At 36.6% G+C, this 26,315-nt stretch overlaps 1 protein-coding gene and 1 long non-coding RNA gene across 14 annotated transcripts in view; one reads left to right on the forward strand and one right to left on the reverse strand.

Moving 5' to 3' along the window:
- LOC122453172 overlaps positions 1-26,315 on the forward strand; it is a 175,273-nt gene that overhangs the window by 71,627 nt on the left and 77,331 nt on the right. Inside the window, exon 3 of the long non-coding RNA XR_006272967.1 lies at positions 4,903-5,019. This is a non-coding gene — a long non-coding RNA (uncharacterized LOC122453172). The remainder of the gene's footprint in view (positions 1-4,902; positions 5,020-26,315) is intronic.
- Positions 1-26,315, reverse strand: part of PTPRD (protein tyrosine phosphatase receptor type D) — a 427,632-nt gene that overhangs the window by 30,130 nt on the left and 371,187 nt on the right. For all 13 annotated transcript variants that reach the window (XM_043487052.1, XM_043487049.1, XM_043487053.1 and 10 more), the window contains 2 exons: positions 21,474-21,593; positions 20,807-20,961 (listed from right to left, as the gene is read on the reverse strand). In XM_043487052.1, coding sequence (XP_043342987.1) covers positions 20,807-20,961; positions 21,474-21,593 — 275 coding nt within the window. The remainder of the gene's footprint in view (positions 1-20,806; positions 20,962-21,473; positions 21,594-26,315) is intronic.

Here is a 26,315-nt window from a genome sequence, read left to right on the forward strand (position 1 = left end):
GAATACAAATTTGTTGAAATCAGAGCTATTTCCTCTGGAAGATTCTGTTCAAAGGCAATGCCCCATTTTAGCAGCTCCCCAAGAGGTACACGAACAGCTTGGCAATGTTCATTCCATCAAACGCCTCGGCAGCCTCGCTCATGAAATCTAGGCCAATTTGGGGACCCCAAGCTGCCTTCCTTAGTGGACCGGAATCCCCTGAAGAGGGGAAAAGCAAGGGCTGGTTTCAGTAGAGACCATATAAGCAGCAAATATACTGCATTTGAGAAGAGCAATAGCTCGTTTTATTTCCTGTCTGTTGGTTCTGGAGATGGAGGGAATGTGATGATGAGGGATGAGCAGACTGCTCCTTAGTAAGGAACCCATTCAAGGGAAATGAACTTTTTCTTAACACCAGGGACACTATATGGTGATTCCCTTTCTGGAAGCAATAAGTGCTTCTCTTTTCAGACTTAATCTACCTCATATAGGGAGGAAGATATTGGGAACGGGATGCTGATTAACCCGAGAACTCTCCAGGATGCAGCATACATTTCCATGAACACCAGACATAATGCTAATTAGAGTGCAAACCCCAGAGTCAACATTTACAAAGCTTTACATGATGAATGTAAAGTAACCTGTGAGGCTGGGTACCCACAAAGATTGACCCCATAGCCTACTTCCAGCCTCTCCCCCAGTAACAATGGAAAACATTTGGCATTTAAAAATACTGCCACTACGCTTTCTTAGTATTTTTTACCTACGTAACAGATTCTATCAGTTCACATTCTTGTGTGACTTTGCCAGTGGAATTGCTTTGGATACTGACATTCTCACTCAATGTCCACTTATCCATCGAATACCTACTGTCTGTTTCATGTGGACATAGCTCCAGGAAAGAGGGACACAATGGTGAACTCCTAGGCACCATTTCTCACCTCACAGCTGTTAGACTTGGACAGTATGGTCTGGGGAAGAAATTGAGGTTTTTGCCCATGAAAGTAAATACCACATTTGAAAAGCCGTTTCTTTTTTCCCTTGAAGGTTCACTTTTTACTGATTAAATTAAACATAAAGTATTGGTTGAATTGAGAAAAAAAAAAAAAAACTTCTTTATTTTCACATAAGCATGATAGGGAAAGTAATCTGTTGTGATATGTTTGTTTTGTGAGGAGTCAGTTTGGCAAATGGCTTTTCCAACTGTAGATATATGATATTTGGTTATTTACCTTCCCTGAGCCTTAGTATTCTCATCTGTAAAATGTAAAAGCATTCCTTAAGGCTCCTATAAATGTCTTCTAACTAATTCTTGATAAATGTTAATTTCCTTACTTCTTTTTCCTATGAATTGAGGACCTAGAGTTGAATATTTGAAATCAATTGGCCTAATGGCAGAGTAGATATGCAACCTTCCTATTCTTGCATGGTTAACACTATGAATTTGTGAAACTAATATTCCATTTCATGTCCATATTTCTATCCTCTGAGGGGGAAAAAAAGTCACATACAATGGAGTCAGATTTGAGACTTGGAAGGGACATTAAAGATGATCCAATCTAGTGGTTCTCAAAGTGCAGTCCCATGATCAGCAGCGTTAGCATCATCTGCAAATTTGGTAGAAATGCAAAACATTTCCCTTATCATAAGTAGTGATTATTGTTTGTTCCCTCATTTGTTCCTTAATATGTACATGTGGCTTTCAGTTCAGTTCAGTTCAGTTCAGTCGCTCAGTTGTGTCCGAGTCTTTGCAACCCCATGGACTGCAGCACACCAGGCCTCCCTGTCCATCACCAACTCCCAGAGTTTACTCAAACTCATGCCCATCGAGTTGGCGACACCATCCAGCCATCTCATCCTCTGTCATCCCCTTCTCCTCCTGCCCCCAATCCCTCCCAGCATCAGGGTCTTCTCCAATGAGTCAACTCTTCGCATGAGGTGGCCAAATATGGCTTACTACTAATTAATTCATATTAATATATGCACATAGATATCTGTATACATTTTCTTATTTGATCTCCATTTACCAACCAAGCCACCTAAATTTCCCTTTCCTCCAAAAAGCCCTAGTCTAGCACTCACTGCACCAGGTCTGCCAAAGACTAGGAGGCTGTTCTCTAGGATATCTATGTTCTTTTGTGATGCCATGGTGTTTATTCCAAAACAGTCAGTTATTTTAGTGAAATAACTGAAGTATATATTAAATAAACTAATAAGATCTGATTACAAAATAAGAGTTGTTTTTATGAAAGCTAAATTAACCGCTTTGGGAAGACATTCTATTGTTCCCTTAAAAGTACAGTTGAGATAGGCATTGGTAAGATATCTATAAATAAATGGAAAATAATTTATAAAAAATCTAGAAGAATTCTAATATGTAAGTTGTTGAAAAGTTATTGAATTTTGTCTATATTAAATAGACTAAATGTACTAACCGTATGTCACAAAGTTCTTGAAAGTGAAAGTGTTGGTCTAGTAACCATGCCATACTCAAAGTTCTTAGTCCTAAATGTAAAAACTAATGAACTAATCTATAATTATGCATTTAAAGTTAATAATTGAATATGTAATGTCTTAGGCTTCCTTGCCTTAATGAAGCTTTCTCTAAATGACTGAGTCTTAACTGGGTATATCTATATATCTCTCTCTCTCTCTCTCTCAAGGTTTCTTATGAATGGACTTGATTGTTTTGTTTTAGGCATCTTCCTCATAGGTTATCATAACCTGTTTGAGGAAGATGACACATTGTTTCATCTCCATACTCAATAGCTTGAATCTTTGCATTGTTTAGTTTTAATAAATATCTCTTATATTTATCTTACATTTTATTTACTGATTTATTAGACAATTACTCTTAATGCCCATGGTCCTATTTAATCACTGAGGCAAATTCTCTCTTAGGATAGCATTTCCTAGAATACTTTGAGAAAATCCAAGGGGAAGGGGAAGAGTTCCATATTTAAATAGGTTTCAGAAATCCCCTCTTGGAAATTCTCAATAGAAATTATATTTTATAGTGTTGAGAAACTCTGCTGTAAAACAGTTTAACTTAGTTTAACCCATTCTTATTTGACTATTGAAAATATCTTCCACATAACATCTGGTAATAAATCAGGGTTCAGAGTGCACATACCTTGATGAGGTTTCTTGAATTTTCTGAGTGACTGGCTTTTTTATGTTCAAATCGTAATTCTGTATTTGTAGACTCTGTTCAGACTTCTCATAGAACCCAGATTGAGTGTGAAAATCATTTGTCAGATTATATATGCCAATAATTGTTTGGGAACTGGTCAAGATTTGGATTTATAAAACTGCTATTTCTGTTTTCTTTTTTCTAAATAAGGTATTTAATCATTGCTGAATTCAACTCTACTCTCATAGATCAAGGAAGTCAGCTTTAGTCAGGGGAGTATGAAGCATAGATGTTAAATATCAGTGGTAGGGCCTAGGATGGACTGAACCTTTAAAAACAATTAATTTCAAAATAAAAACTCTTAAAAAAATTGTCTGCAAGCTAAAATTTGCTAACGATAGTTTTTGGGAACAAGTTTTCCATGGAGGGACATGGTTTTCAATAGCCTGGAATCACTTTAAAACTTGATGCCATATGACTCTAGACTTAGAAAAGCAGAATAAGTAACAGATTATACTAGTATATGAGATATAGTCCAGAAGTACTTAAAATGAAGCTGAGAAAGTAGTAATGAGTGCCCTTTACATTAAATCTGTTCATGGAATTTGAGCATTTGCCTGAGATAAGGCTGCTCAGGTTATTAAAACCTCAAATGTTGAATGACAGTTATGTAATGAGTTTCCTTTAAAAAAACCGAAAATGAACTGCCATTTAATAAACACGGCCTGAAATGTTGATAACTGAAGCTGGGTGATAGGTGCTTGAGGGTTCATTACACATTCTCTCTACTCTTGGGTATGTTGGAAATGTCCAAACTAAAACAGAGTAGGAAAATAGCACTTTTTTTATCCCCCTAATATAAAGCTCCCCCCTCCAAATGTAGGATCCCTAAGGGAGAGAAATAACAACAACAAAAAAAGATGTTGCTTATAACCATTAATCTAGTTCTAATAGATAAGACTGTACCTAAGTTTTTAATGTCACAGCCAAACTGTGATGTGATGTACCTTTAAAAGGACATATGAGCTAAGTGACCATTCTAGAAATGCCCCTTGATAAGATTATGAAACATAGGCAGAGACTCCAGCAAAAGGCACGATGACCATCTTAGGAATTGTTGTACCTTTGTACATTATATATGCCACAAAGATTCACTATTAATATGACATCCATGTAGAATTGTCATCTCAGATTTTTTAAAAATGTATTTATTCCTAAGCCTTTAGGAAATAGAAACACAACAACAGAGGTATGCATACATAGCTCTGGTAACTGGACTGCATTCACAGAGTTTCTTACTGAATTCTGAAAAGGTTTTGCTAAGCTTGGGCTTTACTCTTGTGCCCTACAAACCAATAAGTTTGAGTTTAATTGAACCAAGATAACAATTGGATTTCAGGCTGCAGTACATCAGAGAAAATAGTCTGAAGCCCGGTCAATCATTTCCAGACACACAAAGGAGGGATGAAATGTTAACCATAGGTTATAAAGGATTTTTGTGGTCTGCAACATGATTGGTTATGGTTTTTCAAACATAAGTGGTGAGCAAGGGTCCAGACTTAGCAAGGCTCTCTGCCCAATTGATTAGAATTGGAGTTGGGTGTAAGCTGACAAAGCTTAACATTTTTATTTATTTTTTGAACCTTTTGACCCTCTTCATCCACTTCTCCAACTTCCACCCCCACCCCTTCTGGCAACCACCTATCTGTTCTGGTTATCTATGAAATTGTGGTGTTTTGTTTTTGTTTTTGACATATGAGAGAGATCATACAATATTTGTTTTTCTCTAGAATGACTGATCACCTGTGAACCAAGTTGGGACTAAATTTGAAGACAGTCAGATAAAATTTGTTACTGTGTCTTCCATAAGAACAAAATTCCTCCTCCTCCTGCTTCTCATCATAACCGTGAGTAAATAAGCATTTAACCTACCAAATTTTATGCAGTTTTCCCTTGTAGATAAGATGTCTTTGGCAAATGACTAGATTGTTCTCCACCTTCTTAGAGAAGTAGAAACTCAGGTAAGAGCTTGTATGAGATCTCAAAGTTTCAGGGCAGTAGAATATCTCTTAATTTTCTGCATACACCATTTCCATTTCTTAGCCTGAAAGCTGAACTTGTGGTGAAAGTCATAGAATTCTGGTTTTTCTTAGTAGCACACACTTAACCAAGAAAGCATTAAGCTCCAGGACCTTCGTTTATTACTTTGCACTTTTAAATTTGATGCTATGTATGAATTACTTTAGGAAGAGTTGACATCTGGGGTTCCAGGATGTATATGAAACCTACCTCATATTTTGAGATGATTCATGGTCCACCTTTGTCCATTACAATCTAACAACCCTGGCTCTGGATAAAATTTAGAGGCTTAGCATAGTAATCTACTAAGGTTGCATCTTTTGAATATTTACTTTCTGTATTCACTTATAATACCCAACCTGAATCTTATCTTAATGGATAGTGCACTCAAATTCCTAGCATCTTCAAATATGTTTTCAGGTAGGCGGTAGAATGTAGGCCAAATCTCAGTAACAGTCCTACCTCAGCAGCAGTGAAGGAGCTCTGACCACTTAGCGCTGCTCTTTATGGCCAGACACCACAGCAGTTAGGTCAAAAAATACAGATAGAAAAAGGCCCTCCAACCTGCATCTCTTACATACAAATCTGGGGGTAGTCATGGATTCAAGAGGAGGGGAAAAAAATCAGAAAATAGAAACAATGGCAAAAAATCAGGTAGCAGTTCTGGAAGAAATTAAATGCCCTTTTTGTCTGCTTTCTTACTTATTTCATAGACTGGCAAAACAAACCTGTATTATGGGTTACATTTGAGGGTTTCTTCTTATCCTGTTCTGTGAGAGAAATTCACATTACACCTAACTAGGCTGCTGAGAGCAGAGCAATACTTGTACAGATCAACAGGAGCTTTGCAGGCCCACCAGTTTCATATTTAGGCTGAAAGAAAGGTTTAATAGCATAGCATGTGGTGGGGATCCAGTGACATAGAGTCTTAAGACTATCCTCCCACCCCCAACCTCGTATGTCCTATTCCAAACGAAAGCCTTTCTGTTAGCTTAATTTACTATCGTTTGGTTTGTCTTCAGCACAGAGAGCATTTCTCCATGCAAGCTTTTATTTCAAAGGGGATTCTCTTCTGATTTTGGTGTCACTTCATGTTTCTGCAACAAGAAATTCTCTCAGCAGCTGTACTGACTTTAGAAATGCAAATGTACCTTGTTAATGTTACTTATCAAGTAAAGGTTTAAAAATACTCGCTAAACATTTGTTTATTTATATGGAAGATTTCAGAGTTTTGCACAGTTAGATTTCAGGCATACAACAAACCCCATGAGTGTGTTAAGGAAACATGAGTGATCCCAGCAGATGGCATGGTCAGAGGCAAAGGCTTTGCAAATGCAAGCAACTGCACAGATCCAAGCTGAGGAGCCTGAAAGGCTATAATTGTAACACATCTACAGTAGAAGGAGGAAGGTCATTTACATTATGTTAAGAAACATAAGGGCAGATTCTTATCTTCTGTAAGTGTGTTACACAAAACGGGGATTTGACACATGGGCTGCTATTGGACAATATACCACACACAGTTTTTATTTCAGTTCCAGCAGAAAAACAATATTGACAAATTTCTTTCTCTCTTTGCTTCCTACTTTATTCAATAGAAGAGGTAACAATAGCATCTGCTGTACTTGGCTGGAGCCTGGAACGAGGAAATTGTAGACGAGGAGCCTGCCAGGCATATGGCCACTATAAAAGCTCACTACAGCCACGGGCACAGCCAAGCGCGAGCTCCGATGGGAGCAGCACATACACAAGGCAGCCACTGCAGACCAAAGCAGGGCTGCCAAGACAGCATGCAGAATCGTTTTCAGTGGCCTGAAGTGATCTCCACCATCACGGCTCCAGACCTCACTTCATAGCCGGATGAGCTTCTCTCTGACAGTCTCTTCTCTTTCTTGGCCTCCCTCTACTATTTTCTGCTGCTCTTGGCCATACTGACCACCTGGGTGCCGAGCACATTCAGGGTACTCCCCAGTTATGCACTTGCCCCTTTTTTCAATCAGTCATAACCTTGAAGACCTGGGATACTTAATGAACTCTTAATGCATCCAAGTTACCTACTCTGATCATCTTAGTTCTCACCATAGCGCCTCCTTGCCATTACATAGGTTATATAGCTGCTTTCTGATTATGTCCCTAATTCAGCTAGAAAATAAGCTGGGGAATCCTTAATTAAATTGATTTGAATACAATTAAAAGGACCATAATGCAGTGGGAAACATACTGGATTAGCAGTTGGTAGACCTGAGTCCAGTAAGAATCTGTGGGAAAGTTGTCAGGCTTCTTAGAGGTCATTTTATTTTCCTATCTCTGAAATTACAGAGGAGCGGGGAGGGAAGGAGGGTGGGGAGGGATAGAGAGAGAGGAAGGAGGCAGAGAGAGAAAGGAGTGGGGAGTGTCTGGGAGGTCTGAAATATCCTTTCCAGATCTATGATTCACTGTGAGTAAATAATGCTCCCTTAGTTTTTTAATTTAAGGAGAAGCCTATTAGCCCAAATAAATCCTAAATTATAGGAAGATGTAAGGGAAATATTTTTGAGGCAGGATGAAATGGAAATCAAGAGTATGAGTGTCTCCCATCACACAAGCTGATATCTCAGCAAAAATAATGTTGCAGTTGTGAAACAAATTACATTGATTTTTCCTCCACTTAAAAAAAAAAGCAAAAAACTACTTCATGTATTAAAAAAACTTCTGTATTTTAGGATGGACAGGAGTTGGGAGTAGAGGGAGGGAGTACTTTTTTCCCTCCCATCCAGCTTTGGGAGGGAAAATCACAGTGGACTTAGCCAAGCTTGTGAGAGCTAAGAGGAGAGAGAAGAGCACCATCAGTCAAGAAAAAACATTCGGCTAGGCAGTACTCAGTGGTGGAACAAATGAGGCCACGCATTACTTGTTACTTCTCTCTACTTCAAGAAGTAGAGTTTTGTTTCCTCACTCCATGAATCTAAGCTGGCCTTGCTCCAAGCAAAAGAATATGGTGGAAGGGATGACAGGTGACCTTCAAGCCATAGCCTCAAAAAGCCTCAGAAGCTTCTCCTTTGATTCCCAGAACCCCAAGATCAACAGACCAAGATGAAAGGCTGTGGGGACACAGAGGCCCCATTTCGTCAGCCTTTCTAGCTGGCTGCACAGGAGAACTCAGGAGACACCAGCAGATGACTCCTGCCCAGGCCCCAACTGGACCCACAGAACAATAAGAACTAATAGACTCTGGTGGTTTTAACCCTATCAGTTTGGGTTGGTAATTGTAGCAGTGATGGTTAAGTGATAGATATACTCTCCTTTTCAGAAAAGATGCCAGCTCCTAAGACACACAGATTTACCAGAAACAGAAATATGGTTACAATTTGGGGAAAAAAAAAAGAAAGCTCAATGCTTGAAACCAACCCAGCCTGAAAAAAATAAAAAATTAAAGAATAGAGAAGGAATATGTTCTCATAATAATTATAATTTTCATAATCCTCTCCTTTCAAATATTAAATTACCTTTATCATTAAAATGAAGGAACCACAGTTATACCTGCCCCATCTCATCTAATTCTTTTTATATCATAAATCATAGGCACTATAAGTTCCACTTTGGCCAGTAAAAGTCTCAACTACTGACCCTCTCTCAGTGGACTGAAAGAAAAGGATTTTTTTGGAAGGGGAAAAGGAGAATTATAGAGGGAGGTAGGATGAGGAGAGACTGCTCAGGTCCCCTTGGAAGAAGGTATAGAAAAAAATAAAAATATTCGATTATTTTACATCAAATGCTTATGTAAATAATATGTAAAAAATAAATACTTATTTTACATCAAATACAAAAAGCTTATCTTCAATAAAAATCTATGGTTTAAAAAATAGAATGCTGTCCCAGAAATATCCACCGTCAAAAAAGAGCAAGGGATTTCAGGACTTGCAGGTTTGAGCAGGGGGTCTGACATTATGACTCACTTTTCTAATATCCATCTAATGTTTTATGTTGGCTTCCATTAGAATTTTGAAAAAGGGGACAGCCACTGAGTCACAGGCCACTTAAGAGCATTCCGAGGGCTTACTGTCTTGAACTGCCTGAATGCAGGACGTTCATACCAAGCATGGGCATGAAGCAATGTGACTGATATCCTAGCAAAAAAGATGATCACAGCCCTTAAAAGTAGCCACCTTTGGAGCCTGAAGATTTACTGCAGCAGTGCCATGGGGTAAAAGATTTTTTGGAACTCCTTTTTGGCAACAGAGTTGAGAGCCTATTGCCTGTTCTTTTGAATTGCCTAATGGTGGGACATTTCTGTCCTTGAAGGTGGAATTAAAAAAAACAAATTATTGGAGTGTAGTTGGTTTACAATGTTGTGTTAGTTTCAGGTGTACAACAAAGCGATTCAGTTATACACACACATATATTCATTCTTTTTCAGATTCTTTTCTCATATAGGTTATCACAGGATATTGAGTAGAGTTCCCTGTGCTAAATAGTAGGTCTTTTTTGGTTATCTATCTTATATATAGTACTGTGTGTATGTAAATCCCAAGCTCCTGATTTATCCCTCCTCCCAATGTTTCCCCTTTGATAGCCATAACTTTGTTTTCAATATCTGTAAATCTGTTTCTGTTTTGTAAATAAGTTCATTTGTATCACTTTTTAAAAATATTAGATGCCACTTACGACATATGATATATTTCTCTGACTTACTTCACTTTATTTAGTATAATAATATCTTGGTCCATACATGGTGCTACAAGTGACATTATTTCATTCTTTTTAAAGCTAAGTAATATTCCATTGTTTATATGTGCCACGTTTTCTTTATCCACTCCTCTGTCAATGGACATTTAGGTTGCTTCCACATCTTGGCTATAGTAAATAGTGTTGTAGTGAACACTGGGGTGCATGTATCTTTTTGGATTTATGATTTTCTCAGGATATATGTCCAGAAGTGGGATTGTTGGATCATATAGTAGTTCTGCTTTTAGTTTTTTTAAGGAACCTCCATACTGTTCTCCATAGTGGCAATACTAATTTACATTCCCACCAACAGCACAGGAGTGTTTCCATTTCTCCACACTCTCTCCAGCATTTATTGTTTATAGACTTTTTTGATGATGGCCATTCTGACTGGTGTGAGGTGATACCTCACTGTAATTTTGACTTGCATTTCTCTGATAATTAGTGATATTGGAATTGGTTAATTTTTTTTTTTTTAAGTACCAAGAGACAGTTACAGTCAAGTCTTGGTTTGTATGGTTGGTGATCAATGTAGGGAGTATTGTTGGGTGATTTTTCAAGTAATTAGTCTAGTTCTCTGTAAAAGTTAAAATGTGATTCTTAATCTAAGTCTCAGACAGAAGTTCTCCTAAAGCTTAAAATAAGAGAGCCATTCAAAGAAGGGTTTTCAAGATTTAAAGCTTTGAGGTGGGCTATCACTTGGATGTGTATATTCTGCTACAATCAAAAATCAGTTTCATTGTCATATAACTATGGTTCTCAACTGGATTGACTTTACCCCCAAGGGGACAGTCAGCAATGGCTGAAGACATATTTGGTTGTTGTATCTGTAGGGAGTGGGCAGAGGCCACGGATCTTGCTAAACCTCCTACAATGAATAGGACAGTTCCTCAAAATGAGAATTGCATGACTCAAATCTCAACAATGTTGAATTGAGAAAACTGGTCTTAATAGTCACAGTCTGTTCTAATAAATTTTTTCAGTGCAATGAAATAATTATTACAGTACTTCTGCATTTTTTAGTATTAAATATTCTAGTTGCTACTCACTTTTGAGGTAAATACACATACACATTCATTTTCTATTCATCTAGATCACAAAGTACATAGAAGTCAAGGTCATATTCCTTTTTGTTGTTTGACAGTATTCTTTGTTGTTTTATAATAATAAAGTCAATTTAAATAACCATGTATTTTATGTAGGGTAAAACACATAGTGTGTTTTAATGATAATACAAACATCAAAACTATAAACATTTACTGACTAAAGAGACAGGATGGTGGCTAATTATCACTTTACACATACCATCCTATTTAATTTTTATAGACAATACTATGAAGGACATACTATCATCATCCCATTTTACTGAACAGAAGTCAAGTCTTAGCTTAATTAACTTGCCCAATGTCACAGATGTAGTAAATGGTGCAGCTGAGATTTGAACTTCAGGAAGCTGGTGTCAAATGCACAGTACTCACCATCATGCAATGCTGCCTCCAAAGGGGCTTTCAGATCTGCTAAAAAGCCACCTCTGTTATTGGTTGGGGCCAAGTCTGCTCTCATGTGTAACAAAAATTGAGCAAAATAGAGAATGGCAGTTAAGGCACAGACAAAGAGAAGACCTGGAATTGGTTCTTGCCCAGATTTTCTACTAACTAGTTAAAAATGTGGTATAGAGCAAGTCTCTCTAGCAAATTAAGACTGTTCAGTCACAGTTTCGTTATCTGGGTAGATAGTAATATTGCAATCTACCATTCTCCTTCTTAGAATTAAACTGAATAAATAGTGGGAGATGCTCTGTAAATTGTCACAGGCCTAGATAAAAATGATTTGTTTGTTCTTGGGCATGGAATGAGAATGGAAAGGTGATAGCTTCTCAGTTGCCCTGGAAGGCATTTTTTATATTATAAACCCTAATGTATGACTTTGAAGTTAGTTCCTTGTAATATTGGTCTTACTTTTCCTCTACTGCCTTTATAATGCTTCTTTTCAAGCAAATTTTCCATTTCAGATAGCCAATATCCCAAACTCCTTCAGTTTGTGTTTTAAATTTTGTATCTATGGGGCCACTATATAATTTCTTTTAATGCTTTTGATTCACTTACTTTTAAACTACTTCAGGGAGGTAAGGTGTTTTTCTCTTACAGGACTGTGCCATCACAATATTGAAGATCTGGCCTCCTGTTTTATATCACCATGTTGTTTCATAAGCTAAAAATTTGCTTTTTTTAATGCAGAATTATTGATATATAAGGACAAAATCTGATGTAATAGTTTCCACATGGTATAATTATTTCTTCTCTCCTTAAAATGTTTCCATAAATAAGGATATAATGTGTACACTCCACCCATTTTCTTATCCAGAGATGTTGGTACTTTTAAAAATCCAGTCTTTCATCTGTACAAGGCTAGAGTCTCTTATTACTTAATTTATATGTGAAAATGAATCCCAGCTTTAAGGAAAATATGGATCTATGGTTCATACTTGTCAGCATCTCAAAACTATCACATGCTTTGGCAATACTTATGGCCTTTGATCTAAAGAGATATTTGAATGGAAAACTGGGAAGAATAAAGGATGAAATTTAGAATGAATGGTTGAAAATGCATTAAATAATTTTCCATAGCACTCTTAACCCCTTTAGATCACAAGGTCTTTTATTTTTATGCTCATATGCAATACTTTCCAAAATCCTTTGACCTTGAAAAGGCTTTTTTTGTCAATATTGGGTAGGAATTAGGAGTAAATGGTTATGCTATGAATATGACCTAAGTAGTTCTTTGTTATGCTTTCACCTATAAAGTCAGAAAGTATTAAGAAGATTGGATCTGAGGAATTGTTCCAATCCCAACTTGTCATTTGATTTTTACTGGGTCACCCTTTGTGGTCCATTGATGATTCCAGGACATTAGCTACATCTGGCCCACAGTTCCTGTTCCTTTCAGTTTTGAAGACTGGTTTGATTCTATGATGTGAAAGATTTAAATTACCCTCAGAAGTTCTATTTTACTCTCTTTGAAATTGCTTCATTTAAAAGACAGATGTAGAGAGGTCTTGATCTAACCTTGTTTCATATTTATTCATAAATGAATACATTTCTCCTATGAAGAAAGTATACTCCCTTGGTCCTAAAAGGGGTTACTGTGACTCAGAGTAAGTATCATGAGTCAAGATTTTTAAGTTGACTCAATGAAATTATAGCTTCAGCCCAATTTATTTTGGAATGCAAAAGTAGGAATTCAAGAAATACCTGGGGTAACAGGCAAATTTGGCCTTGGAGTACAGAATGAAGCAGGGCAAAGGCTAACAAGAGTTTTGCCAAGAGAACACACTGGTCATAGCAAACACCCTCTTCCAACAACACAAGAGAAAACTCTAAACATGGACTTCACCAGATGGTTAATATCGAAATCTGATTGATTATATTCTTTGCAGCCAAAGATGGAGAAGCTCTATGCAGTTAGCAAAAACAGGACCGGGAGTTGACTGTGGCTCAGATCATGAACTCATTGCCAAATTCAGATTTAAATTGAACAAAGTAGGGAAAACCACTAGACCATTCAGGTATGACCTAAATCAAATCCCTTAAGATTATACAGTGGAAGTGACACACAGATTAAAGGGATTAGATCTGATAGACAGAGTGTCTGAAGAAGTATGGACGGAGGTTCATGACATTGTACAGGAGGCATGAATCAAGACCATCCCCAAGAAAAAGAAATGCAAAAAGGCAAAATGGTTTTCTGAGGAGGCCTTACAAATAGCTTTAAAAGAAGAGAAACAAAAGTCAGAGGAGAAAAGGAAAGATATAACCATTTGAATGCAGAATTCCAAAGAATAGCAAGGAAAGATAAGAAAGACTTCCTCAGTGACCAGTGCAAAGAAATAGAGGAAAACAATAGAATGGGAAAGACTAGCGATCTCTTAAAGAAAATTAGAGATACCAAGGGAAATTTTCATGCAAAGATGGGCACCATAAAGGACAGATACGGTATGGACCTAACAGAAGCAGAAGATATTAAGAAGAGGTGGCAAGAATACACAGAAGAACTATATGAAAAAGATCTTCACGACCCAGATAATCATGAGGTATAATCACTCACCTGGAGGCAGACATCCTGGAATATGAAGGCAAGTGGGCCTTAGGAAGCATCACTAAGAGCAAAGAAAGTGGAGGTGATGGAATTCCAGTTGAGCTATTTCAAATCCTAAAAGATGATGCTGTGAAAGTGCTGCACTAAACATGCCAGCAAATTTGGAAAACTCAGCAGTGGCCACAGGACTGGAAAAGGTCAGTTTTCATTCCAATCCTAAAGAAAGGCAATGCCAAAGGATGCTCAAACTACCGCAAATTGCACTCATCTCACACGCTAGTAAAGTAATGATCAAAATTCTCAAAGCCAGGCTTCAACAGTACGTGAACCATGAAATTTCAGATGCTCAAGCTGGTTTTAGAAAAGGCAGAAGAGCCAGAGATCAAATTGCCAACATCTACTGGATCATTAAAAAAGCAAGAGAGTTCCAGAAAAAACATCTATTTCTGCTATTGACTATGCCAAAGCCTTTGACTGTGTGGATCACAACAAACTCTGGAAAATTCTTCAAGTGATGGGAATACCAGACCACCTGACCTGCCTCTTGAGAAATTTGTATGCAGGTTAGGAAGCAATAGTTAGAAATGGACATGGAACAAAAAACTGGTACTAAATCGGGAAAGGAATATGTCAAGGCTGAATATTGTTACCCTGCTTATTTAACTTATATGTGGAGTACATCATGAGAAACGCTGGGTTGGAGAAAGCACAAGCTGGAATCAAGAGTGCTGGGAGAAATATCAATAACCTCAGATTTGCAGATGACACCACTTTTATGGCAGAAAGTGAAGAAGAACTAAAGAGCCTCTTGATGAAAGTGAAAGAGGAGAATGAAAAAGTTGGCTTAAAATCCAACGTTCAGAAAACTAAGATCATGGCATCTGGTCCCATCACTTCATGGCAAATACATGGGGAGACAGCGGAAACAGTGACAGGCTTTATTATTATTTTTTTTTTTTGGCTCCAATATCACTGCAGATGGTGATTGCAGCCATGAAATTAAAAGACACTTACTCCCTTGGAAGAAAAGTTATGACCAACCTAGACAGCATATTAAAAAGCAGAGACATTACTTTGCCGACAAAGGCCCATCTAGTCAAAGCTATGGTTTTTCCAGTAGTCATGTATGGATGTGAGAGTTGGACCATAAAGAAAGCTGAGCACTGAAGAATTGATGGTTTTGAACTATTGTGCTGGAGAAGACTCTTTAGTGTCCCTTGGACTGCAAGGAGATCCAACCAGTCAATCCTAAAGGAAAACAGCCCTGAATATCCGTTGGAAGGACTGATGCTGAAGCTGACACTCCAATACTTTGGCCACCTGATGTGAATATCTGACTCATTTGAAAAGACCCTGATGCTGGGAAAGATTGAAGTCGAGAGGAGAAGGGGATGACAAAGGATGAGATGGTTGGATGGCATCAGCACCTCAATGGACATGAGTTTGTGTAAACTCCAGGAGTTGGTGATGGACAGGGAGGCCTGGTGTGCTGTAGTCCATGGTGTTGCAAAGAGTTGGACATGACTGAGTGACTGAACTGAACTAACAAGAAACAAATACTTAGAGAAAATCAGCTGTTGTATCCCTTTGATACCAATAGAATATAAACCACCAATTCTAAAAAACAACACAAATATGGCTGAAAAAGGAAAAAAGAAAGTGTCTTTATTTTCTAAGAGAATGACTGAAATAATATGCTTAAATGCAATGTATAACATTTATGAAATAGCCTGAAAACTTCCCTTCCTTAGTCTCTTTCAAAACCAAATTTTATAAATAAGGAAAAATATATTGCATGTCTCTGAGAAGATATTTGTAGAGATAATGGCAAATATCCACCTTGGCAACCATGTGGTCAACAAATATCTACAAGACATTAAGTATAAGGAACTAAGGTAAACTCGACAACAAAATGTCTGAACTGGATATAATGGTGGGTGAGCAGGTCATGGACTTTGAAATATAGCCTTAGTTTATGAGCTGTTTGATTCTGGGAAAATTGCCTATGACTTCCCCATGCTTAAATATGACTCACAGGCAAAATATATTGTTTAGTAGATTAAACAAGTGAACACCTAAGGGCTTCGTGTTACTTGGAAAATAGCAACAGCTCACCAATCTGTAACTGTTGTGATTATATTAAAAAGACTAAGTGGCAGAAAAAACTCATGTGCCAGCAATCACCTTTGACATAGAAAGAGTGAAATAAAGGCGAGCATTTCAAAGTGATGTGGAGTCAGAAAGGAAGAAGTTTCTCCTGCTGACCAAGTCATCAGGATGAGTCTAAAAAGTGAAATGCCCTCCACGTGGTTGGCCGGAGGAGAAGCTGAGAACAATCAAGTGATGGATAAGCTGGAAAAGTTACTTGATCAATAAGACCGGGCACCCTGGGGCACATAATGGTTCTGGTTCCACGAGTGGCAGAAAGTGGCAGAAGCTGAGACAATTAAGTTGACTTTTCTTGCCTTGTGGGTTTTTTTTTTTAATGTGTGATGGAAGAATCAGGATTCCTACCTCTGCAGACGATAAGGAGAAAAATACAGCAACAAAGCACTTAGAGGACGGCCTCTCCAGTTAGAGGAAAGCTTATCTGATGTGGATGAAGGGTTCAATATCCTTAACTATTATTGTGGCTAAAAAAGCAGAGATCTATATTTAATTGTCTGTATTTAATTGCAGAATGAAGGGTATGTGGGAAAGAACATAAAGGATACAGCAGTAGAAAAGGGGATTCAGAAATCTGTATTAGAAAGATAAAGGCAACTTAAAATAATTAAGCTCTGAAAAGTTACTCCAACATAAGGAGACAAAAATATAGTCTCCTGTTAAAAAACCAAAAACAGTCCAGCCTTGAAATTATCATACTCTTTCTGTCAATATTCCTAAAAATGACATATGGAATACAATTAACTTCATCAAGTAACTATTAGCAGCTACTACAATGTAAAAGCTGAGATACGGTCATGCATAATCCATATAGTCCATGCCCTCTGTGACTGCATGACATACGTGATCTGCACACAGTGAGCTGAATAAGCTAAGTGTGAACCTATTTTATGAGAGCTCAGAGAATAAAAGGTTCAATTTTTCCTATGAGAAGAGGAGTGGGGAATGAGCTTAAAAGTCTTCTCCAGGGTTTCAACTCAAATGTCTAAAAGATGAAACAGTTCCTATAAATAGATAAACTGAATTGTGTATTAAAAAAAAATGAGTGGAGAGAGTTTGGAAAACTGGACAGTGCATGCCAGCTTAAAGACATTCAAGTTCAAAGTTAAGAAAAAAAATTATCATGTATATTAGCAGGATCATCCAAGGCCAGTCTGCAGCCTTTGCGATAATATAGGAAGTACTATGTAAGATGTAAGTTAGATTATGAAGTAAGGTTACACATCATCAGGTAGAAAAAGGAAACAGGTAAGATGCTAGAGTGGATAAAGTCATTTGCTGAGATTCAGAGATGAAAGTATTATACTTGAAAAATATACCTAGTGGGGGTGGTGAGAGAGTGAACAACGAGGCACTACGGAGAGACTGGCCTCGATGATAAACCTAATACTAAGAAGTTCAGTCTTTATCTTGAAGGCCTTTAGAACCACAGGATTAATTTCTATGTATCCTTAACTGCTTCATTTTAAGAGTTCAATGGTTTTTTTGGTCTTTCTTGAAAACATATTTATTACTATCCAAGATTCTAAACCCATAGCATTGAAGTGTTCTCTGTCACTGTGAAATATCTGATGGTATTTCTATGATGGAAAATATCTAAATTTTTAAATTTCTATTCAATTAAATAGTTGAATATTTATAAACAACTGGTTATTCATAGGATGAATGACTCAACATATAGATAATATCCAAGTTCTTCTTGAATTTTTCTCCCTAAAGTTAGAAATATACATATATCTTTGAAAACACTCCACAATTCATGTATAAATAACAGTCTTGCACACTTTATAAAATGCTCTGTCCTAAGTGCTTCATGTGTATCATTTCCTATCATTTTATTTAATCTTCATCAAATTCTTACTGCTAAGACTAATGTTACCCCATTTTACAGATGAAGAAACAGAGGCTCACAGATAGGAAGGAACTGCCCAGAGGCACGCAGCCGATAAGTGAACAAACCAGACTTTTTACTCAGGCAGGCTCTCAGAGTGTGCACTCCCCCATCCAAGTAGGAACCCTGCTTAGCTTCCAAGATCAGAGTATGCACTCTCATTGTGGAGACTACATGTTCTGTATGAAGTGACTTTTTTTCCCCATCCTTGTTGAACCAGACATTAGCTCTTTAGGAATGTTGTTAAGTCTGTCCTTCTCCCTGACCTTCTAAGGTCTTGTCTCTGCTTGTTCTAGTCTGTTCTCATAAGTCCTTTTTATTATTGATCACTAGAATTTAGTTTACTCCTAATGATTTTTCAGTCCTGCCACTTTTATTGCTTAGACAAAACTATTTAAGGGAAATTAATTTTCTCCTTCCCCAGTCCCATCCCATTTTTGTTGTCTGCCACCAGTCTTCTTTCAGAAACTTCTCCTGTTTGGCAGAAGGCTTAGACTTACTTTGAGTTTGTTTCTACTTCTTCATCATTTAGTAAAAAAATTCAAGTCCATCATGAGAGAAATCATGAAGTTCAGTATTTAAACTCCAGAGTATTTTCTGTGATTATTTGCAACAGCGCTCATGGTAACTAATCAGGATCCCTTTGTGACATGGATAGTGTCACTTTCTGCACAATTTCCTTCCTGCCTAGGGAAGCTTTTTAAACCAGCATTGCTGGAATACCACAGGAGCAGTTGCTATTTGAAATGACTTATCCTCTGCCACTCCATCAAAAAAAATTATGCTTGTGGGTTTTAACATACAGGTGACCAAGTCAAAGATTCACAATGCTCTGGAAGTTGGCTGTGTGGATACTGCCTCTCTAAATCAAGAGGCCAAGATATCTTATCATACATGTGAGGTTTCTCTAATTTTTGTTTCTATTATTTTGTATATATAAATGTATGTGTTTGTTTTGTGCATAAGTGTATACACCTGTGTGTATGTATGTATGCATCTGTGTGAATTGCATTTTTGCCAGGAGACTTATGAGGGCAACATTTCTTGAGTGAGGCCAAACTTCCTGTTTTCTCTCCTGTGGCCAAACTCCATCTGCAAATGTTTCATGTGTGGTTTTCATAATTAAGTTGATTTTGTGCCAAGCAGGGGCACCATGTAACCAGTGCTCTTTCAATGGCTCTTTGAGGTCTGCAAAGATGCTTGTGTAACAGAACACACAGACTGCCTGCTAAAACCAACCAGAAATCTGATTTCATGATACAAAAACATTTGCTCAATTAATAATAATTTGCTCAAATTAATAACAATAATTTATAGTATTTCAGAATCATGAAAAAAAAAAAACTTCAACATACTGGCAGATTTCCAAAGACCCCTATTCTTGTTAAAGAGAAGCAAGAAGTTGATTATAAGGTGAGGCTGATTGACCTCCAACTTCTCAACTATCTTACTTGAACCAAACTCTGTGTTCTCATTTCTTAATCCAATATACTGTTGCTAAGAACATCAAACAGTAAAAGTAAAGCATGGTGCAGTGCTTTGGAATTTGTAAAATACTCAGTGAATAAAGAGTAATGTTATTATCAGTTTTTGTTAGGGTAAAAATGCTGGAAAAGAGAAATAAAATATTATCTTGTTTGGAATTTGCCAGGCCATTGTTTAACATCACTCCTCTAGCATGGGTTAGTCAGGTAAATTTTATTGTTTTTATTCTGACCTATCCATGGTATCCAGCTTTTTATAAAAATAGACCCTATTTCTAAAATCTACTATATTATGCTATAGTATAATATGGGATGTGAATGAAAGTTATACTATTAAGTCATGATAGAAGTGGTTTATTATAGATGCTTCTTTTCTTCTTTTATATAGTTTCTAAGTATTTGAATTACTTAGGTTACAAAAGACTACTATCAAGTTACATGAACTGTAATTTATATAGCAATAAACAACTGACCAGATATCTTTAATAATCTGTTAGTAATGGTACTTCAGGGGAATTCAGAAAACTGGAAGAAGTCAGTTTAGTATTAAAAATGTATGAACACATTTATAGTAGAATCTGAGTGGTGATATAGAGAATGTTAAGTATAAAATAATAAATTATACATTAAGAAAAATGCAGGTTCATTACTTCTGAGTACATAAAAAAATTCTTCCAAACTATAGGTCTTTGTACATATTTTATTAAATAAAAATTTAAAATTCAAAATAGGATATTTTTGTATGTGACTTGATAATACTAATATGCAGAAGGCATCTTAAAGCAGTAAGAAATGATCTCTGTAAGCTTGTATGTTTATAATGTTATTTTGTTCAGCGTTCTTCCCTATAAATAGTAAAAACTTTATATCAGCCCAGCCCACAAGAATCTATCAAACAATAATTTGTATATATATATATATACATACTTTGTATACACACACACACACACACACACACACATATATATATATACATACACATGTATATTTCAAAAGAATGTATTTATGTTTTCTCCAAAGAGAAAACAGCATGAACCATAGTTGCCTTTATCTCCCAGGGTTGGGGAGTCGGCTACGCACTCTATCAAATCCTTCCTACTGATGTTAGTATAGACCTCATTTGACCAAAAAATACTCCCTGTATCATTTATAAAGGCAGTTATTCTCCCAGAGTATCAAGAGGTTAGAAAGAGACTATCCAGTGAGAAATCATTCTGTTTTGTGTTTCCCCACCAACGTTCTGACTGTGAGGAAAATGCTCTCAGAGGTTCTTACCTGCAGTGTACCACCATCGGACCTGCATCAGGAGGGTTACAGGTTTTGACTCTCCGTAAGAAAGCTAGAAAAGGCGTTGGGTGTTCTGGTACACCATGATCAGGCCAGGCAGTGAACTGGAATTGTCTTACTTCTCTCTTCTCACTTGAACCATTCTGTGAAGTAAGAACAGTGACTGAAATTCTGTGTTCTTAGCCTCAAGTTGTATGATGTGTAATAATATGGAAAAGGTAACATGTAGATGTGCTATCTTAATTCCTTCCCCTACCCTGTATTCCTTAGGAAGAAATACTCTTTGGAGTTATAACTACAAGCTATTTGCAAATGACAAATATTTGCTCAGGAAGACAAAGTTCCTAGGTGAGAAGCATTCCATTTCTCAGGTTTAACTATCATCAGGAGTGCTCCTGTCATATTTTACAGAAAGAACTAGTTCTTCTTCATCCAGTCGTCATTTGCTGAAACTTTCATTCATAGCAAGAGTTCCATATTTATTGACAAATCACTAGACAAGGAGAAAAACTGCTGAGCGATAATGGAAGAATCATTTCATTCTTCACTGTTGCCAGTAGAATCAAAATTTAAGTAAAGCCTTGAAATATTTGATTTCTCAAAAGCAGCTTTCTTTAAATAATGGAAAGGGGAGAGAGAGGGGGGAAAAGCAAACCTTGTAAAGTGCAAATGTTCGCACACAATACGTGGCCAGCTCCACTGTATCCAGCAATGTCACTTGGACAAGCCCATGAGTTTCCGTGCCTCTGCTGGGCCAGTACTGGTCACACTTCACCTAGAAGAAACAAGTGACACATTCAGGGCAGAACCTCATCAATTTCTCTATTAGCTTTATTTTGAGTTGCTGTTGAAGGAAAACAGCTTTTCTGCATTTCATTTTATGTTGATCTTTTTCTGGCGTGCATTCTTGTTATCCCAATATATGTAAATTACTGCTCTGATGCCAATGTAAACCACATTTTTCAAACTGGTAGGAATACTAAACAGTAACAGATTCAATTTTCCTGGAGAAAAAATAAATTGCAGATTGTCACCAAGTAGAATAAGGAGAGAGGTATTTGAAACTTGAGAGGACTTGAAAAGAAAACACAAATTTGTTCTAGGATAGACGTTAAGAATCGCTTCAGAAAGATTACACTTAGGCACTTAAATGACATGGTGAGATAGTTAGTGTTCATCCATCAAGGTTTAAAAGACACAAACGATTTCATCTTGAGCTATCTCGAAATATGCTTGTTTAAAGAAAAGTAGAAATAATTTGTAAATCTGTCAAGTATACCAAACAACACAGCACTTTTCTTTAATATAAGATAAATGGTATGTGTATCAAAAACAAATGAAATATGTAAAGTCTGGGGGAAAAGAGCTGTCTGTTCTTTAAAAAGTCTCGGAGGGTCATACACTAGAAGTGGCAAAGTTTAAATAATTTAAAACCCATTCATTTCAGATGAATAATCTACAGTGAATATGTGAAGTTGGACAAGAAAAGCATGTAAAAAGTATTCAATGCAATTAATTTAATATGCAACAAAGAATAATTCCAAATCTGCTGTATGACTCAAATTTACTGAATGTGCCTTTGGGCATTAAAAAGCTTAATGAAAAATAGCAAAGATAACACTGTATTTTCTAGTAAGACGATACATCAGAATATATTTACCCTTTGCATCTCAGATTAAAAGAAAAAAAAATGGGAAGTAGTTCTTAACTGAAGCCAATTAAAATGCATGTCTCTAAGTAAAGAAATCTAGTATTATATTAGTATATCTTCTACTTGAAAAATACTTGAAAATTACAATCTTTGGATTTAAACAAAAGCAATGAGGCATTATCATAGGTACTTGGATTTTTGGCTCAGTAAACAGAATTACTAGGTAATTATTTGCTTTTATGTTCAATATAAATATTACTACCATTCTGTAAATAATATTGTAATTTTCTGTTTCACAACTAAAGCATTTGCTGCTCAGAGTCAGCCTCTTTCTGTGTAGAAACCAGACCTTGTGAAAAGGGAGAAGGTTAATCCTCTACACAGTTGCCTAGACAAGATAAAAGAAAAGGTACAGTTACACAGGAAGGCCGAGACTGCATTCTCAAGGTCTGGCTCCTATGCCTTTATCTCAGCTGTGAGACCCACACAAACATTATCTATTTCAAGAAAAATGAACAAAAGTGGTTCACCATAAAAATGGAGAATTATGTCTTAGTAAGATTTTTTTTTAAAGGCTTGCATTTTCTAGATGCACAAAATATTCTTCTGTTTCATATTTCTATCATATGTTCTAACTTAAAAATAACACAAGGGAAAGATAGTTCTTTAAGGAGAATATTGATGTAGTTAAGACCAGGGTTGGGTACCTCTGTGTATTCTCTAGTCATCCATTAAAACCCAAGTTGTACTTGGACAAACTTAGTAAAGGCTACCCTCATAGAGCCAACATTACTTAAGTAACCCTAATTCAGATTGAAAAAAAAAAAAATCACAAAAATGAAGTCAGAGGATCTGTTCTAAACCATGAAATAGATGTCAAGTTGATGTCTTGTTGCAAAAGACAAAAGAAACTGGAGGCCTCTTATTGCAGCATTTGAAGGGATGCCAATAATGTACTGAGTTTAGGAATTAACAAGAGAAACTCAAAACTCATAAGAGTTTCAGCTGAACATGAGCCCTTTCAAATCAAAACCAACAGGTCATATCCCAGGAGGACAAATACCACCATGATGGGTACAAAAACAGCAAGTTAATGCAACAAAATGAACCAGAAGTTCAGTACAATTCACCAAACCCAATTCAATGTAATTACGTTTCAAAGCTGGAAAATGGTTATCCTTAGACCTTGTAGTGAGGTAAGATAAAGGAAAATAACAAAAGAACCATAAGCCAGCCTTTATGTGACCTCTGGAAAAATGACTCCATTATTGAGTGACTTTCCATCTACAAATCCACTTCATCCCTAAAATGTAGGAAAACTTAAACTTATAATGATTATTTTAAAGTTTGAGAACTGCAACTATTTTTGGCTAAGTTAGACTCTGACCTCTTTAGGAAAACAAAAAATCCATAAAACATTAAGGAATAAATATTGTGAACATTTTTTAGCTAAAAGAATAAAGAAATAGTTCTTGTACTCATTTTAAAGAATGTATTCTAGCCTTACTCTTTACTAAAAAAAAAAAAACCCTCTAAAATGTTTTAAGTGCAACTGCAAAAACTATGAGCAACTTTTTAAAAAGTCAATATATTTAAACATCTGTGTTTTTTTCAAGAAATATTTTGCAAGGGGAGTTTATGAAAAAATAAATGTTCTAATGTATGTGCACATTCACATGTACAGTCTCAGCAGTGGCATTAGAAGGGTTGCCTGAGGCCTCTGAGCAGCAACACATGCTTCCCTTCAGTGCAAGGACTGCAACACTTCTTTTCTCCACCTCATTCTCTGAGTAGACGGTATAGGTTTCATCCTGAGGGCTAAATTTAAGGGCTTAGACTTACTGACAAATATTCCTTTAAGCCTTGCATTATTAGCCATACACCAAACAAATAATTTCTGATTGTAATGTTAGAGAGGGAGTCAGAAGTCTAGTGAGGGAAAAAAATGAAAAGGATACAGAAGAATAATATAAATTATATATATATTTTCCTAACTAGCTAATACAAATGAGCTAGCTCTATTTCCCTCTCTTGAAATGTTTTCTTTGGCAATAACCCTCCCCCACTACCAGTTTTTTTTTTCACCCTGGAAGAAGAATCTCAGATGGTATTTCTAGAGAGTTACTACTTGTTAGGCTTCATGCATAGAGCTGAGTATGAGAGTTAAGATGTGCTGCACAGAAGGCTCCCTTTGGGGTATACAGAAGGCAGGAGTTACAGTACAAATACTGATGTCTGTCTTTTCTTATTTGCTTCCGAAGTGACTACAAGTGGCCGACTGATACATGGAAGGTCAGGCAGTTTCATTGCTTGACCAGTAAGCTGCTTCTCTGTTTCCAGGACCAAAGTGTTGTGGCCTCTTCTATAAAATGGGAATGATTATCTCCTGCATGACAGGTTTATTATAAGGGTTGAAAATCTTATACCTGAAACTCTGAACCCAATGGCCAACGCAAATAGGTGGGAATCCAGTGGGAATATTTATTATTAGTTAACCATGTTCTCAGCTTTTTGTGTTTGTTGTTATAAACCACTGAAATCATTCTGAATGTGAAAAATTGAATATATTATTAATCCTAGCAGATACGTACTTAGGATTTTCTAGATGTGAGTGGCAATGAAAACACCAAAGTGAAAAACACTCCTGCCCCCAGTCCATCAGCCTTATTGACTAAATATGTAGGAGTGTTTAGATCTCCTGGTTCTTCAAATAGGTAGTTGTGACATTCCAAACAGTCCTTTAATGGACCTGGGTCCCAACTGGCTCTGAAGAGAGAATGTACTGGAATCAGAGTATTAAAGAAGTAAAGTAGAACCAGGCTGTGGCTTAGAAGCATCACCCTGTAATGCTACTTGAGGCCCAAATTGAATGAGACAGTTCAGATTCCTGGCTGAATTTAGGGGAGATATTTCTTTTTATTATCACAAAGAGAATCCCTTTACGTGATAAGCTTTCATTTTTTCCATAATTATGGAAAGACCAGGCTGACCACCGCTACATGTATGCTGTGGAATTCATTCATTTTCTCCCTTTCATGGCAAATTATTAAAAGTAAGTTGATGGCATGATAGAACATATTTAAATGTATTCAAAAGAGCAACTCATTATTGGAAATATCTCGTAGGATTTGATCCAGCAGGTCTACTGACTGTGCTTTAGGGAAATGCTCTCCTTGTTTCGATTTTACTTCCACATGGCCTATCTTGGATGTGGTTTGGCACATTAAGGGCACTCAACACGTGCAAGCCAACTTTATAATCAACTATACTGTGGTCTAGGTTGGCTTATTTTTAAACAGCCTAAAACTTTATGGGAACAAAACCTCATTTCAACTTAACAAAGCTTTATTGAGCCTGGTAGCATGGTGGAAGGCATCAGAATTCCAAATATAACAAACCAATACTCCAAAGAGTCCCAGCAATATTGAGCCCAAACACATTTGCCACATAGTATTTGAGAAAGCCTGCCTAGGGCCAAGTTATTTAGTAAAAAAAAGACTTAGAAGAGACAATAAATGATATTTGGAAATCAGTATTTAGTACGTTTGGGCAAAGGACTCTACTGTAAAGAGGGGACAGTATGTTAACATTAGATAATGCAAATCAAGGCTGTTCTTGGGAAAAAGGAAATGTTACCATGACTAAATATACATTTAATAAGAAGAATACAATGAAAGAAAGTTTCAGAGAAATATTAGGATATATTTTAGCAGACAGAAAAATTACACGCCAAACTGATTCTGTAGGCTATTATATCTCTCTTTGGCATTTTTTAAAAGACCAGATTTAATACTTGATTTTCCAAAATCAGGAGAGATAATTCTTAATGATTCTCTTCTCTTTGAA

Source organism: Cervus canadensis, chromosome 14 (genome assembly GCF_019320065.1).
Source record: "Cervus canadensis isolate Bull #8, Minnesota chromosome 14, ASM1932006v1, whole genome shotgun sequence".
Taxonomy (NCBI): Eukaryota; Metazoa; Chordata; class Mammalia; order Artiodactyla; family Cervidae; genus Cervus; species Cervus canadensis.